Source organism: Anopheles coustani, chromosome 2 (genome assembly GCF_943734705.1).
Source record: "Anopheles coustani chromosome 2, idAnoCousDA_361_x.2, whole genome shotgun sequence".
In the NCBI taxonomy this organism is placed as follows: domain Eukaryota; kingdom Metazoa; phylum Arthropoda; class Insecta; order Diptera; family Culicidae; genus Anopheles; species Anopheles coustani.
The window spans coordinates 75,742,412-75,757,173 of record NC_071289.1 but is presented as its reverse complement, the minus strand read 5'-3'; the positions used below and the strand labels follow the sequence as shown (position 1 = coordinate 75,757,173).

The window sequence follows — 14,762 nt, the reverse complement described above, 5'->3', positions numbered from 1 at the left end:
GTCTGCACATGTTGACAAGCTACGCGAGACTGATGCTAACGTTCGTTTTAATTGCATTGAGGTCTACTTCCGGATTACTTTAAACTACCTTTGCTTTCCCTTCTCTTTGCAGGTGTTTGTAAATAACGAACAGGTGACGACGATCAGCGAGGGTGGCAGCTTCGGCGAGCTGGCCCTGATCTACGGTACGCCCCGTGCGGCCACCGTTCGTGCCAAAACCGACGTGAAGCTGTGGGGCATCGACCGGGACTCGTACCGCCGCATTCTGATGGGTTCGACGATCCGCAAGCGCAAGATGTACGAGGAGTTCCTGTCGCGTGTGTCCATTTTGGGTGCGTATATCAATTCCCCTTGACATTCCGTTTTTCACATATTTAATCGATTCTTTACGTTGTCGGATAATCTTGTAGAGAGTCTGGACAAATGGGAACGGCTCACTGTGGCCGATGCGCTGGAACCGGTCAGCTTCGAGGACAGCGAAACGATTGTGAAACAGGGTGAACCTGGTAATGACTTCTACATCATCGTCGAAGGATGCGCCACCGTTATGCAGAAACGGGGAGAGGTAAGAGGGAGTGGGTAGATCTTCATCTCAAACGTACTCTAATGCGCTTTCAATTTCATGATTTTAGAACGAAGAGGCAGCGGAAGTGGGACGGCTCGGACCGTCGGACTATTTTGGTGAGATTGCACTACTGCTCGATCGTCCCCGTGCCGCCACCGTCATCGCCCGCGGGCCGCTCAAGTGCGTCAAGCTCGATCGGGCCCGATTCGAGCGGGTGCTTGGCCTGTGCGCGGACATCCTGAAGCGAAACATCACGCAGTATAACAGCTTCGTTTCGCTGTCCGTTTAAGGAGGATGCAAGCCCCAGCTATCGCAGGCCGGCTTTCTTAGTCTGTAGGGTTCGCTTTGTTCGCTGCAAAACAAGTTTCGCCCGTCGACTAGCGACTCACATTTTTTCTTGTGCGGTAGTGAGCGATAACATGATTAACAAAATCAAAAAAGCAGTAGAAGCGACCCCATACTGTACGTCACAGCACTGGACGAGCGTGCTCTAGCAGCGTGTACCATTACTTCTACCGCTTGTGAAGAAACACGTCAGCAAAGGACAAAAACAAGAAGCCTATGGGTCCCGGGCTAAGCGGCCGTTTATAATCAATGCAATTCAGATAATGTTTTCACCATCAAAGCAGTGTATGGAGCTTTGTTTCTAACTACGTTTGGTAGCGACGTTTGGTAAGGTTGTCCCCAGGGTCACGAACATGGCCATCTGTTGCCCCCAATGCAAGCAAGCAACAAGCCCATGCCAAACACCGGTGTGAAGGCTGAGGACACGTCAGCATTGTGGCCAGATGTTTGGGTCGCGTGTGCATAGTTTACTTAACAGTAGTGGGATGGGTGGTGGTTGTAGAGCCAAACAAAAGAAGTAAAAAGGATGCAAAATGTAAGAGAGCGAGTGTCCAAAGGGAGACGAGAGAAGTGTTTTAGAAACACCACGATAGAAAAAATAGGGAAGGATGTAGTGTTATTAGTAGGCGACGACGTGCAAAATTTCGCTCGCAGCGCTTGGTAACGATCGGATCGAATGATGAGGGTAAAAGTTTTCAACCGCAAACATAAATGAAAAAAAAAATCGTCTTAATTAATGCAAACTGTCATCTCTATAAATTAACGGATAAAATTAGTTAACTATTTATAGCTGACAGAGCAGGCGTCGAGCGAGAAGGAAAGAGTAGGCCAAGGCAGAAAGGCAGCAAACATTTCAATTGGAGACGCTAGGTCAAAGGATGGCCCGCGTCCGGTGTACGTACATTATTGTATTACTTGCCGAGGTGTGAACGCGAAAGGGAATGGATCATAGTGATGGAAAGGAACCCCCCCGTAACCCAACGTAGGACAATTATTTATAAATTGATCAGTAGGGCTGCATCCGTGAACTGAAGAGATAGTGATGAACGAGAACAGCAAGGTATTAATAGGATGCAGAATCGGAATGTGTGACAGAAGTTCGATGATGGGGCCCTGTTTGCATTTTTAATCACACAATTGGCAAATTAAACTTGAAAGGATTAGACCGCCCACAACAATGTGGATGAGGGTGAGAAAACTTTGGACAAAAAAAAAACACAAAACAACAATTAAAGTTAGGAGTAGTGGTATCATGGAGAAAAATGTTGTCGGTTTGCAAGCACAATTATGAAAACAAACATTGAACCGAACACAGGTTAAGTGTGTAAAACTCCGGTTGACACACTAGCTGTTCGTACACAGGTATACATATTTCTCTCAACGTTTTTAACTGTTTGGTGTACAACTGTTTGAATGTAACAGCATGAGAGAACGTGGCCGGAACCCAAACCGGCCCTAACGTACCGCTCACCGCTCCGTCACTAATCGTTTTAAAATCGAACAAAAACAGTCGTTTTCTCAACGAGCGTCTGCCGATCATACGTTTCTTTACGATGATCGGGAGGGTTGGCCTTTTTCTGTGAAATCTTTTCTTCATAAATATCATATCACGCACGTTGCAAGGTTTTCGGAGAGCTTGTGAAGTTTCCTTTTCGAATCGTCGGGGAAAGGGTTCATATGAATGTTTCTCTAGTGGTAACGTACCCGATAAACGCGGGGAACGGAGTGTCCTTTTGTCATCAAGAAAAAAAAACACAAACAAACACACATACTTTACATACATATTCATGCATATTCATAGCCCGCGCATAGGTCATGCGACACAAAATCCTTAAAAGATGTGATGTTGCCTTGTGAGATGTTTTAATGTAAAAAAAACAAACAAACAAAAAAGCAAAGCAGGAAAATCCAAATAAAACCTAAAACGAAAATCGGACAATGATGTTGAGTGTTTGTCGGCCGAGACAGATCAAAAGTGATTAAGAGATCGACGAGGCGATGCTCTAAATGCGCGCAGTAAATATTTTCTCACTATCGACACCGAAGAACGGCTTCACGGTACACTCTTTCATGTGGGGTTTTCAGTTAAACTAATGTTTGTTTGATGCTTACACGCTGTTTCCTACGCGCGCGCCTGCGGAAACTAGTTTATAAGGGCTTTAATTAGATTAATTTTCTTTCCCGCTATTTTCGTTTTTAAGTTTTTAAGACGCATGAATGATGCTAGATGCAAACTAATGCTATGATAGTAGAGCTCTAGAGCAGGATGCATTACCCGTAGACAAGGCTGGACCTTTATTATTTTTTATATTTTTCTTCTAAACTGGATAACAGGGCGCAAACTAACGTATCAATAACACAGTTTTACCAATCTGCCCCCAAACAAACGATTCATTACTACACGCATAGGCGGATAGCGTTTTTAGAAAAGCGTAGAAAAACTCTAGGAAATACTTTTTGGATTCTCCAACTCTCTCTTCACGCACCGCAATCGTTCCACGTCCGTTGAAGTCGCTTTAGCTACTGTAGGGGACTGTCTTGTAATTTTCAATAGCAAAAAAGATGCGTGCAAAATAGACATCGTTTAAATCACTTCCGTTCTTGTGACTACTAAAACTCGATAAATGCCCGCTAAAGTAACTAGAGGGAAAATATGGAAGCTGGCGCGTTTCGGATCATCCAACTTTTTCATGATCATTTTTCGAGTATTTCTGCTAGAACTAGGAACCTAGCGGCTGCTGTAGGAAACGAAGGGTGGAGATGATTAGATATCGTTTCTATTTCTGTCTAAACATCCGCCAAGCCAAATCTTAAAGTAGTATTGAACTTCTTCCTCTCTTTCCCAAACGGTCGTAGTAAAAGGAACCACGTCGACAGGAGAATAAATATCGACAATGAAATTGCTTTCGTTTTTCCCTATACCATTTTTCTTTTCTCGTTTAGTGAATCATTGGTTTCGTTTTAACGTTATTTTGATTTATAAATTAACCTTTTTTGTTGTAGATCTTTTGACAAGTCTTTTACCGATCATCTGATTCACTAACAATCAATTGGCACCATTGTGAAACGTTGTTGAAATCGTATTTCAATCATTTCATTGTAGATTTGGTCTGAGGAAGACAGGGTTACAGTTCGTTGAAACGAGAAAAACGAGATCGAGGAAAGTCGTGAATGATTTTTCAAGTCTGTCTGTTTTCCTGGGAAAGTGCGCACTAGTAGAGAATGTAAAAGTATGTAAAATGGATGTAAAGAGTGGAATAAACCAATACAAACAGAAATCTGTTTCAATACAGGATATTTATCGCTCCTTCTTAAGTTTAACTGTTATCACAAAACTGTATCCGTCCTACAGCATCTTTTCGAACGTAATAACTTCAGCCCCAGGCGCCATTCGGAACACGGGGTTTCCTTGATCATCTTTGTAGTCTTCGAAACGCATCCGGTGAATTTCCTTCATTCCCACTTGAAGCATGATGCGGGCTGAGAACGGTCCCGTTGCGTCCACCGTCACGGAGTCGAAGGCTCGCTGGCTGCATTGCTTAGCCAGAGCAATCTGCTCTTCCATCAGCCGTCGACCGATCCCAAGACCCCGATAAGCCGGGTTCACCGCGAGGGCGTGCACGTTGTACGAAGGTCGAGAACCAAGCGCCCGCAGGGAGGCACGTTCGTAGAGCATCCCGAGAAATGCAACAATGTCGGCAAACTTGCGGGTTTCGATCGGAACGTTGAGAGCACTGTCCGTGGGACTACCGATCGAAATGCCCACCAGCTCGGTGGGATCCGCTCGAAGCCTAGCCACGATGACACCGTTGTGATCGAGAAAGGAAAGATAATTGTCCATATCGTCTGGTGTAATGGCAGGACCGTCCCGGTGGGAGAACGTCAGTGGTTCCTCGGGGCAGTAGTAATTTGCCAACGCGGCCCGGGCAGCTTCACGATCCGAACGCGTTGCAGTGACGTATTCGATGTCTCGACTGGACCGCATCGTACCAACAACTGAATGTGTGAGACAATGATGACCTACATTTTTCCGTTTTGAGGGGAGGGAAACGTGTACTAAAACCCCCATGTGTGGTGTGTGAGAGCACGAGCTTTTCATTATCGATCCATTGGAGGGGCTACCCAAGCTATAACTCTGTCTCGTGAACACGTGCTTTCTCGACAAGCTTTTCGGTCACGTTCCAACAAAAGCTCGGCGCACGAGAAACCTTCGAAAGCATTATCAATTTTCAAACATTTCGGCAGGTTCCTTTAAACATGTTTTTATTAGAAGACAAATAATTGATGGCTCTTTGGCTACCGTACGGCAACGTTGCGGCTTTTGGATGTGCCTCGCTCACCCTAAATATTAATCGTTGAATGATTATGTGCCATTCGCTTCGTGAAGAACATTCTGTAGTGTATTTTGACTACCATGAATTGAGAGTCGTAATTTTTTTATCAAAATATTTTTATTTGACATATTGCTAGCAGAACATCTCGTAACGTTCTGATGTCGATGCCTCATCTGGAATCCTATGGGAATATGGTTTTTAGAAGATATCAAACGTGTGGAAGCAGCTAGCAAAAAAGGATAACAAATTAGAGTGGCAAAAACCAACTCAGAATTATGGACATCCAAAGGTGCACGAAGAATAGAGAGCAACATACGCAAGCAAGAAGCAAGAGCGAATGCGAAAATGTGACCGAGAGATCCGAGCGCTGGCCGAAAATTTTAAATTGGGATCTGATATTCGTCTCAAAAGCGTGCTTGGGACGTTTTCCCCTTGTTTTACTGGACGCTTGATCTAACTAGTTTTTTGGAGGTCAACTACCTGGCCCGTCGGACCATCTAAGTTGGCATGATATCTTGAAGTTTTATAGCCTGTACGTAGATATCTTCGTCCCGTTTGATCACCACGATAAGCAATATCTACTCAGGAAGTCGGTGTCTATTGATTTCAAGTAATGCGTACGCATACACTCTGCCTAGTTGATATAAACCCATATTGATTTTGGTAGGTTTAACAAAATATATTGAACAGCTTGATCTCGATAATTTTTTGGTTGCCCTATTGTCAAGCAGACACCATTACCTGCAGGCAAGATGGAACCTATTCATAGTTTGTACATCTGAAATGATTAAAAGGACGTAAGGAGAAAGGGTAGGAGTAGTATTGAAATTTTCTCCCTCTTTTCGAAAAGTAGTGAAAGGAAACTGAACCACGTGTTCCCATGGAAAGCAGAGTACGGGTAACGAAATTGATTACTTGTTTAAAATATTTTTTTAATGTTTCATGTGCTTCAATACATTTATACTCCTTCTTGTGGTTGCTTTTATTAGCTCTTTAAATGATTAAAAATTAAATAAACGTTGAATGCCACGCATTTTTAGAACATTTTTTTTACAACTTACACAGCCTACTACTATATTAGTGCATGTTTGCTTCATGAGTTTCGTGGCAAGTATGGAATTGCCTGTCACCCACTATGTGCCATATCACAGCATCCTACAGCATCTTTTCGAAAGTAATAACTTCTGCCTCAGGCGCCATTCGAAAAACGGGGTTTCCTTGATCATCTTTGTAGTCTTCGAAACGCATCCGGTGAATTTCCTTCATTCCCACCTGAAGCATGATCCGGGCAGAGAACGGTCCCGTTGCGTCCACCGTCACGGAGTCGAAGGCTCGCTGGCTGCATTGCTTGGCCAGAGCAATCTGCTCCTCCATCAGCCGTCGACCGATCCCAAGGCCCCGATAAGCCGGATTCACCGCGAGGGCGTGCACGTTGTACGCAGGACGGGAACCAAGCGCCCGCAGGGAGGCACGTTCGTAGAGCAACCCGAGAAACGCAACAATGTCTGCAAACTTACGGGTTTCTATCGGAACGTTGAGGGCACTGTCCGTGGGACTACCGATCGAAATGCCCACCAGCTCGGTGGGATTCGATCGAAGCCTAGCCACGATTACACCGTTGTGATCGAGAAAGGAAAGATAGTTGTCCATATCGTCTGGCGTTACAGCGGCACCGTCCCGATGGGCGATCGTTAACGGTTCCTCGGGGTAGAAGAAAGTGGCCAACACATTCCGGACTGCTTCACGATCCGAGTCGTCTGCAATGACGTATTCGATGTCTGCACTGGAACGCATCGTACCCACAACCAGTGGCGGATCAAGGATATTGGAGGCCCTAGGCGGTAGGCATTTTGAGGCCCCCAAATAAAAAAAAAATGTATGTGTTTTTTTGGGATCAATCAAACTTGGAGCGCGAAGAGCTGTTTTTATTATTACCACATATTCTGTGTATATTCGTAATTTCTCAATATCACATCATCTCAAAGAAAATTTATACCACATACAATGGTATATTTCAGTATTACAAATAATCCTAAGCGATACCGGGAAGTTTAATAATAAACTTTATATTTAAAATTTCTTTATGAAATATGTTTTTTTTACCTTTTTCTTGCCAAGTCATCTATTATAGTTGCTAGCTTTTCTTCTCCAATTGTGCTTCGCAAAAAATTTTCACTCTTTTTAAAACTGAAAATGAACGTTCACCTGATGCGTTGGACATAGGTAATGTTAAAAATATCTTAATCAATATTTCTACGTTTGGAAAAGTACATAACATATTCCTAGCTATTTTATATATGTCCATTATATTTACATTTTTGTTATAATTAGTTCTAGTCTCATCTTCTCGTATTATTTGAGTAAAGTGTTTTAATTCTGCCTCTAATGTAGGGCCATCAATATCATTTTTATACATATTTTTTATGTATTCTAACGATCAAAAAAAGTTCTAAAAGGTTCTAAAGCTTCCTTGTATCTTTGCGCACGCGTGAATAGTTCTTGTCTTCATCACGAAATGTCTGTAAAAATTGATCTAGCAATTTAAGTTACATCGAACCTTTAAATAATTCACATTCTACAGATTGTAGCGATTTGCTAGTAGCATTGAATCGCTGCAAAGTATTGTTCCAGAGAATGATCATTAGGATTGTTTCATATTTTTCCATTTTTGATATTAATGATTTTGCTTCTGTTTTTGTAACATTGTTTTCGTCTTCTGAATTTACAATTACTTACATAATATGTGATATGTTTTGTTTGTGAGAGCAGCTTGAAAAAAAAATTTAGGCACAATCGCTGCTTCGAGGCCCCCTATCAGCTCGAGGCCCCCCGCGGCCGCTTACTTTGCGTACCGCTTGATCCGCCCCTGCCCACAACTGAATACATGAGCCTATTTTTGACCTTAATTTCCCCATATCTAATCACTGTTTTAAGGGGGTGGAAACGTGTGCTCAGATATGCAAATGGGGTGTGGGACCATGCGCTTTTCATTTACATTACAATCGAGGTTGAATGGCGTCGCATTCTCACACGATCGTGTTGCGTTCACATGTTTAACATTTGTCTGGTTTAATTCGAAGCTTTTTAGAATGCCTGACGTAAAAATGTATCTGCAGTATTGAAGATCACCATTTCAGTTAAGTTTTCAAACAATGATCTACATTTTGCTGAACATGTTTTAAATGGATTAATTAAAGATGAGTCTCTAAGGTCTAAGGAACGAACACTTAAACCAAAACCATTCAATAAATTCAAACCTATTTGATTCTTTTCATTCTTTGTTTATTGTAGACATTGGCTTTTTCGCAGCATCTTAAAGTGGAATTTCCACTTAAAGCGGAAACTGTGTATCCTCGGAATGCGCAACGGGCACTGGACCGTCCACCGCCGGAATCGTAATACCACCGGCATCGTGCACCACCGAATCGGCACTTTCCGGTGGTAAAAAGCAATCGAGCGAAATCTCCGGCACATTTTTCACCTCCGTCCGTGACACGCTTCGTGGCGACGCGTGTGATTCCTGTTCGTGTCGATCGTTCTCACGCTCATCTCCCACGATCAGTCCCGCGTCGTGCTCGGCCACATGGCGCCGTAGGTTTTGGGCGTTGATTGACGCGTAGCTACACAGCCGACACTTGAGCCGCTCGTACTCCTGCGGATGACGGCGCTGGATGTGCTGCTTAAGGACAGTCGGTTGGACCGTGTTGAAACCGCACGTGCGACACTTGTATAGTTTTTCCCTCTGGTGGCGGCGCTTGTGATAGTGCAGTGCGCTCGGATCGGCCGTCTGGAACGAGCAGCTTTGGCATGCGAGGGGTTTCACTCCGGAATGCTGGCGCATGTGGATCTGTGAGGGAAAGGAGAAAGATAAATTTGTAAGAGCAAGCCTCCAAACACGAGATCTCCTTGGAATTATGACTCACATTAAGGGTGACCTTCCGTGCGCATTTGTATCCACAAACGTTGCAAATGAACGGTTTGATCTTCAAGTGAACCGTTTGGACGTGCTTCGAGAGGATTTTTGCGTTGGCAAACATGCGCTTGCACAACTTACACAGACGACTGGAGCTGGTTCGCCGTTTGACCGGACGTTTTGGTTTGGGTTCCCTAGTTTTCGGTGCTAGTTTCACCTCCCTCGGTTCGCATGCCATCTCCTCCTCCTCCTGGACGACATCCAGTGCCATGTGGTGACCCTTTTTTCGGTGCAGCGCTTCATGGACCGACCGTTGGGCGTTGTTGGCAAACCGTTGGCTGCAAATGCGACATCGAATTTCACGCATCGACCTGGGGCGATGGGTCTGAAGGTGATTAAATACGTGCACGACGTACCCGAACCGTTTGTCGCACACTGGACACTGCATCATTCCTAGGTCGATCTGATGGTTGTGCCACAGGTGTAGCAGACATGGCTTCCACGAGTCGAACCTCTGCTCACACTGCGTGCATTTGAAGCTGAACCGCTTCCTTTTTCCACCGCTAGCCACATTCGATGGCCCCGGTTCGTTGTCCTCCGTATGGCATTGAAGGTGCCGTTCTCGTGCCCCGCTCGTCACAAACTTGTACTGGCAGCCTTTGCGGGAGCATTTGTGGTATAGCTCGGATTTGAACTTTGCCATCAAAGATTTTAGCGTGATCGAGCGTAAATAATTTTCGAACTCCCCCGGCCGATCCGCTTGCTCCGGTTCGTACTCCGAAGAGGAAAGGCTGTATGAACGGCCTCGCGTTCGTCGGGAGTCTGGCGAAGAAACGTACTGGGTGCTGGATGACATTTCCGAAACCATGCCCGACGAAACGCCGTCGATCGAGTCGTTGTCGGAACCTTCGACGGACACGTTCGTGTCGGTCGATCCGTCGGAATGATCATCCGACGAGTAATCGGCCCCGGAGTCACGTGCTTCTTCATCCCGATAGCCATGCTCTTCAAACATATGCCGCTTGGTTTCGCGCATCGTATCGAAACACTCGACCCCGCACATACCGCAAACGTACTTTTGCTGCACATCCGGTAAAGCCTTGGATTCTCGTTTTGATATTGCACGCAGTGACCCATCGCCCGCCACTTCGTGATGCAGGAGAAAGTGAATGATCAGCTCGCGCATTGTGGGCACAATGGCGTGACAAAGTTTGCACTGCTGCGGTTCATTTCCGGCCTGTTCTGGTCCTCGCGGTGGGCTTAGCTCGTCGTCTACATTTGCTTCACCATCCGTCGCGTACGGACTGTACGCGATCACGTCGTCCAGCTCATTGTCCGTTGCGTACGGGCTGTACGCGATCACGTCGTCCAGCTCATCGTCCTGAAGAAGAATAAAGACAAGTTTGTTTGTTTGACTAATTCAAACTGGATTCTGCGACTGCACAATTTACCGATGATGTTGATGAATGCATTTAATCGGTATGAAAGTGGATGTTTCCTAAAATAGTAGATTGATTTGTTTACTTTTGGCTTTCGGCGTTTTCGTTTGATTTGTTTACTGATTTTACAGCAGTTCAGTGTTGCCAAGATGGCTGCATTTTCATTTCTATTTTCTTACTACATTAAGCGATTACTCCAAATAACATAAAACAAATGAGTTTAAAGAAAAGAAGAAATGCTCATGGCTATCCGCTTAATTTTCTTTATTGTAAATAGACGTTTTTTCTTTGCAAAACTAAAAGAAATTAATTCTTGCTCGAATTCGGTTGAAGCCCGGTTGTCAAAGTTTCGAGTAGGCAGCCAAGGCTATGTAATTTGAAAACTGCAGGTTGCTTTACATGAACGTATACAAAATAGTACGTTTACAATAGTTTGTACCTGTTTTAATTACTAATGGGCCTTGCTCTAAAAATAATATTTTGTGTGGCACTGCTTAAACCATTGCATGAATGGTAGATTCGTGGATTTCCACAAATTATTGTTAATTATCGTGTATAATTTTGAGGCAACCTTCAGTTTACGACAGGCCTTGATTTTGACAATACCGAGGATTGACAACAATGTCTAGTCCGTAAAGCGTTTATGACGGTGTGCTATTATACAAGTTGCAAAATTAGTGGTGCGAATTCTTTCCGGCGTGATATTTTCGTGCTGGAAAGACATTTCCTGGCTCTCCGGTTGATTCGCCGTGCCCTGAGGCCAGCAGTGCCAGCGATAAATCCAAGGCCGACCTGAGATAACAAATCCATCTCGAGAAAACCGCTCCATTCCTGCAGCAGGCATCAAAACAATCGGTTAGCATAGGTTTCCTTCGCAGTGAGTCTGTTTAGTTCGGAAAAGAAGTCCGATCCAAGGATCGCCATAGCCCTTTGCCGTCGTTGTCGCTGTCGTAGGTCCACAAAGCTAGTAAACAATGGCCTCACCGTTAGAGCATTTTGTTAACCATGTCCGTGCACAAAGTAGCGCAGGTGAGTGGTATTATGCACCAGGCGGGTCGCCGGAAACATTCACCAAAGTGGCATATTCTCGGTTTTAGGAAATTTTCGCGAACTGGCAGAATATTTAGTCGAGTCGAGCGAGCTGGTCACAAAGAACGGCAACATCTTGGACAACGTCCTGGAAACGTTAGACGTGCAACAGCACTCGCTCGGAGTGTTGTTTGTGCTAGCAGCCAAATTTAACGATTCGAGTGTATGTTACCGAAATGAGTTTTATTGGAACATTTTTTAATACTCCTTGGTCTTTCCATGCGCAGAATGTAGACGAAACAGAGAACGTCCTGCGAAGCGTACGGGAATTTATCACGCTTTGTAATGGCGAGCAGGTTCGACATGCACCACAAGTTTGTAAGTTGGATGCCATGGTGGTCTTTTCGTAGTTGTATGTTCAATGATCTACATAACAAAATACCTTCCTTTCACCGTAGACTATGAGCTCTGCCATCACCTCACGAACGCGTTGGTGAAAACCAAACAGCACATCATCCAGGGCATCCACGTGCTGGCGCAGGCGGTCGAAAAGATCCGCCTGTTCAACAGCCAGCTCACGCCTATCCATGCCGACCTCTGCCAGCTGTGCCTGTGCGCGAAGGTGTTCAATCCGGCGATACGGGTGCTGGACATCGACATCACCGCGATCGCCACCACCGACGACAACAATGCGGACACGAAGTACTTCCTACTGTACTACTACTACGGTGGCATGATCTACGCCGCGGTCAAAAACTACGAGCGGGCGCTGTACTTTTTCGAGGTGGCCGTCTCGACGCCCGCCCTGGCGATGTCGCACATTATGCTCGAGTCGTACAAGAAGTACATCCTGGTGGCGCTCATCCTGCACGGCAAGGTGCTCCCGATACCGAAGTACTCGTCGCAGGTGATCACACGGTTTATGAAGCCGCTGAGCCATGCGTACCACGACCTTTCTACCGCTTACAATACCTCGTCTAGCGACGAGGTGCGCAACGTGGTCAACAAGTTTCGCGACGTGTTTCTGCGCGACACCAACATGGGCCTGGTGAAGCAGGTGGTCGCCTCGCTGTACAAGAAGAACATACAGCGGCTGACGAAAACCTTCCTCACGCTCTCGTTGGCGGACGTGGCCAGCCGGGTGCAGCTCAGTGGACCGGCCGAGGCGGAAAAGTATATTCTCAATATGGTAAGAAGGCGTTAAGGGCGGAAAACGGGAACAGATAACAAACCATCTGCTTGTGCATTGTGCAGATCAAATCGGGAGAAATCTTTGCCAGCATCAACCAGAAGGACGGTATGGTCGTGTTTAAGGATGACCCGGAACAGTACAATAATCAGGAGATGTTCGACAAGGTGCAGGCAGAGATTGGTTCTGTGATGGAGCTGAACAAGCAGGTCCTTAAGATGGACGAGGAAATAATGCTCAACCCAGTGGTATGTAAAAAAAATGGGATGGGGATGTCTGCTTTCTTTCAATATTCAAACCGTTTTTCTCCTTTCCGACAGTTTGTTAAAAAATCGTTCGGCAATCAAGAAGACGACGGTATCGGCTGTACTTCGAAAGCATTCAGCGGGTAAGTGAGGAAGTCATTTGAGAGGTATGGAAATAATATTAGGTAGTGTTTTTCGAGCCTTCAAAGAATTGGTTTGGATTTTTATGATGAAGTTTGTATTTATGTGTTTGTTTTGCCTTTTTTGTATAGCCGCCCAAAAATCGCACACTTTTTCAATGCATTTTTCTATCTCCCTCCCATTGCAGTGATCCAACTGAGTAAATTTGTTAACGTTTGAAAAAGAAACAAAATCAAAGAGCGATACTAGAGGAAAGATGTAAAACAACGGTATAAGAAAAACGCGGACAAACAAAAAAAAAAAAAAACAGAAGAAGCAAAGGACTCGTGCGCATCCCATCGAATTGAACAGATATCTCAGCACTGATCTAAACCCCCGGGTGACCACCGCAATGTGGATGTGTGGCCGGCAGCAACCGGGTTACATCATTCTCGCTGTCGATGAAAGTTTAACGGCACGTGGTCCCCATTCTAGGCGCCCCCCAAAAGTTCCCTTCCAACAATGTCGTAACTCTCTAATTGAAATGCGTCGATGTTATCGAGAAATAAGCATCGAAGGAAGGCAACCGGCGGTCGGATGTTTGAAATGATCGACACGAAATAAACGATGGAACGGATGAGAAAAAAGCATGCAAAATACGAAAAAAAGACATCGAGTCTGTTTCTTTAATTCGAAATCGAACGATCCTCGCCACGAGGGTCCCGAGAGAACTGGCACGAAATGTATTTTCAGATGACAAAACACGCACCTCAAGCCGCGAATGGTATGTTGTAAAGAGTTTTGTTTTGAAATTCAATGATATGGTTGATTTGTTTTATTTTGTTCATTTCAGTTTTTTTCCATCTTTTAATTTCATTCAAACGGGTTTCGTAAAGTCATCGTTTTCCATTTTTTTTCTTCTCCATTACTTACTGGCAATCCGCAGGGCATAACACTATAATCACGTTTCCTGCTTGCTCTCAAACGTTTGCTGTCTCCTACATGTTTGGTTGTTGTTTGTAAGTTTTAGCAGTTTTCTCTTTGCACCTTCCATTTCTGCACTAGTATTCCTTTTCCTTTCTGTTTAATTGTAGTTTTGGAATTATTTTAATGTTTTAAACTCACCTTCATTTACTCTAACTCCCATCCTCCCCCCTCGCTGTTCTCGCGTTGGTTTGAGTTTCTTTTGAATTTATTTTTAATTAATTACTGTCCTTCCCAGCACTTACTAGTATGAACGGTTATTGATTTTTTGTTGTTTTCGCTAATCGTTATATCATCGAGAGATTATCTTAAATTCCATGTTTTGCTTACCTCCGGCCCGTTCTCGTTCGGTTTGATTTGAAGTGTCACAGAAATCAACATACATAGTGGATATTTGCTCGTTACTTTTCCCCCCTCGCCTTAGTTTGATCAGGGTTTTCTTTTGTCCCGGTTTAGTGAAAGTTTTTATTTTCCCCCTCCACTTATCCTTTTCCTCCCACCCAATCACTCCTTCGCAGCTTTGAAAAAGAGTAAACGTCGCACATCCAGTTTTACTTTTGCTGATTTGACGATAGTTTCCTTTCTGTTGGAGGTAGTAT

At 44.6% G+C, this 14,762-nt stretch overlaps 5 protein-coding genes across 6 annotated transcripts in view; 2 read left to right on the top strand and 3 right to left on the bottom strand.

Moving 5' to 3' along the window:
* Positions 1–2,565, top strand: part of LOC131267341 (cAMP-dependent protein kinase type I regulatory subunit) — a 38,028-nt gene extending 35,463 nt beyond the window's left edge. For both annotated transcript variants that reach the window (XM_058270197.1, XM_058270196.1), the window contains exons 3-5: positions 113–332; positions 411–565; positions 633–2,565. In XM_058270197.1, coding sequence (XP_058126180.1) covers positions 113–332; positions 411–565; positions 633–854 — 597 coding nt within the window. In that variant the 3' untranslated portion in view covers positions 855–2,565. The remainder of the gene's footprint in view (positions 1–112; positions 333–410; positions 566–632) is intronic.
* Positions 2,566–4,013: 1,448 nt separating this feature from the next.
* Positions 4,014–4,895, bottom strand: LOC131265031 (uncharacterized). The gene has a single exon (XM_058267292.1). The coding sequence runs from the start codon at positions 4,893–4,895 to the stop codon at positions 4,257–4,259; it is 639 nt and encodes a 212-aa protein (XP_058123275.1). The 3' UTR covers positions 4,014–4,256.
* Positions 4,896–6,399: 1,504 nt separating this feature from the next.
* LOC131265030 (arylalkylamine N-acetyltransferase 1-like) lies at positions 6,400–7,038 on the bottom strand. The gene has a single exon (XM_058267291.1). The coding sequence runs from the start codon at positions 7,036–7,038 to the stop codon at positions 6,400–6,402; it is 639 nt and encodes a 212-aa protein (XP_058123274.1).
* Positions 7,039–8,530: 1,492 nt separating this feature from the next.
* On the bottom strand, positions 8,531–10,752 carry LOC131262970 (zinc finger protein 433). The gene is made up of 4 exons (XM_058265078.1): positions 10,717–10,752; positions 10,609–10,655; positions 9,168–10,538; positions 8,531–9,091 (listed from the first exon to the last, which is right to left on the bottom strand). Exons 2-4 carry the CDS (start codon positions 10,627–10,629, stop codon positions 8,576–8,578), a joined length of 1,908 nt encoding a protein of 635 aa, XP_058121061.1. The 5' UTR covers positions 10,630–10,655; positions 10,717–10,752; the 3' UTR covers positions 8,531–8,575.
* A 484-nt stretch (positions 10,753–11,236) lies between these two features.
* On the top strand, positions 11,237–13,560 carry LOC131262242 (COP9 signalosome complex subunit 3). The gene is made up of 7 exons (XM_058264205.1): positions 11,237–11,625; positions 11,694–11,848; positions 11,913–12,003; positions 12,084–12,814; positions 12,880–13,062; positions 13,135–13,202; positions 13,388–13,560. The coding sequence occupies exons 1-7, from the start codon at positions 11,571–11,573 to the stop codon at positions 13,401–13,403; spliced, it is 1,299 nt and encodes a 432-aa protein (XP_058120188.1). The 5' UTR covers positions 11,237–11,570; the 3' UTR covers positions 13,404–13,560.
* The last annotated feature ends 1,202 nt before the right edge of the window (positions 13,561–14,762 follow it).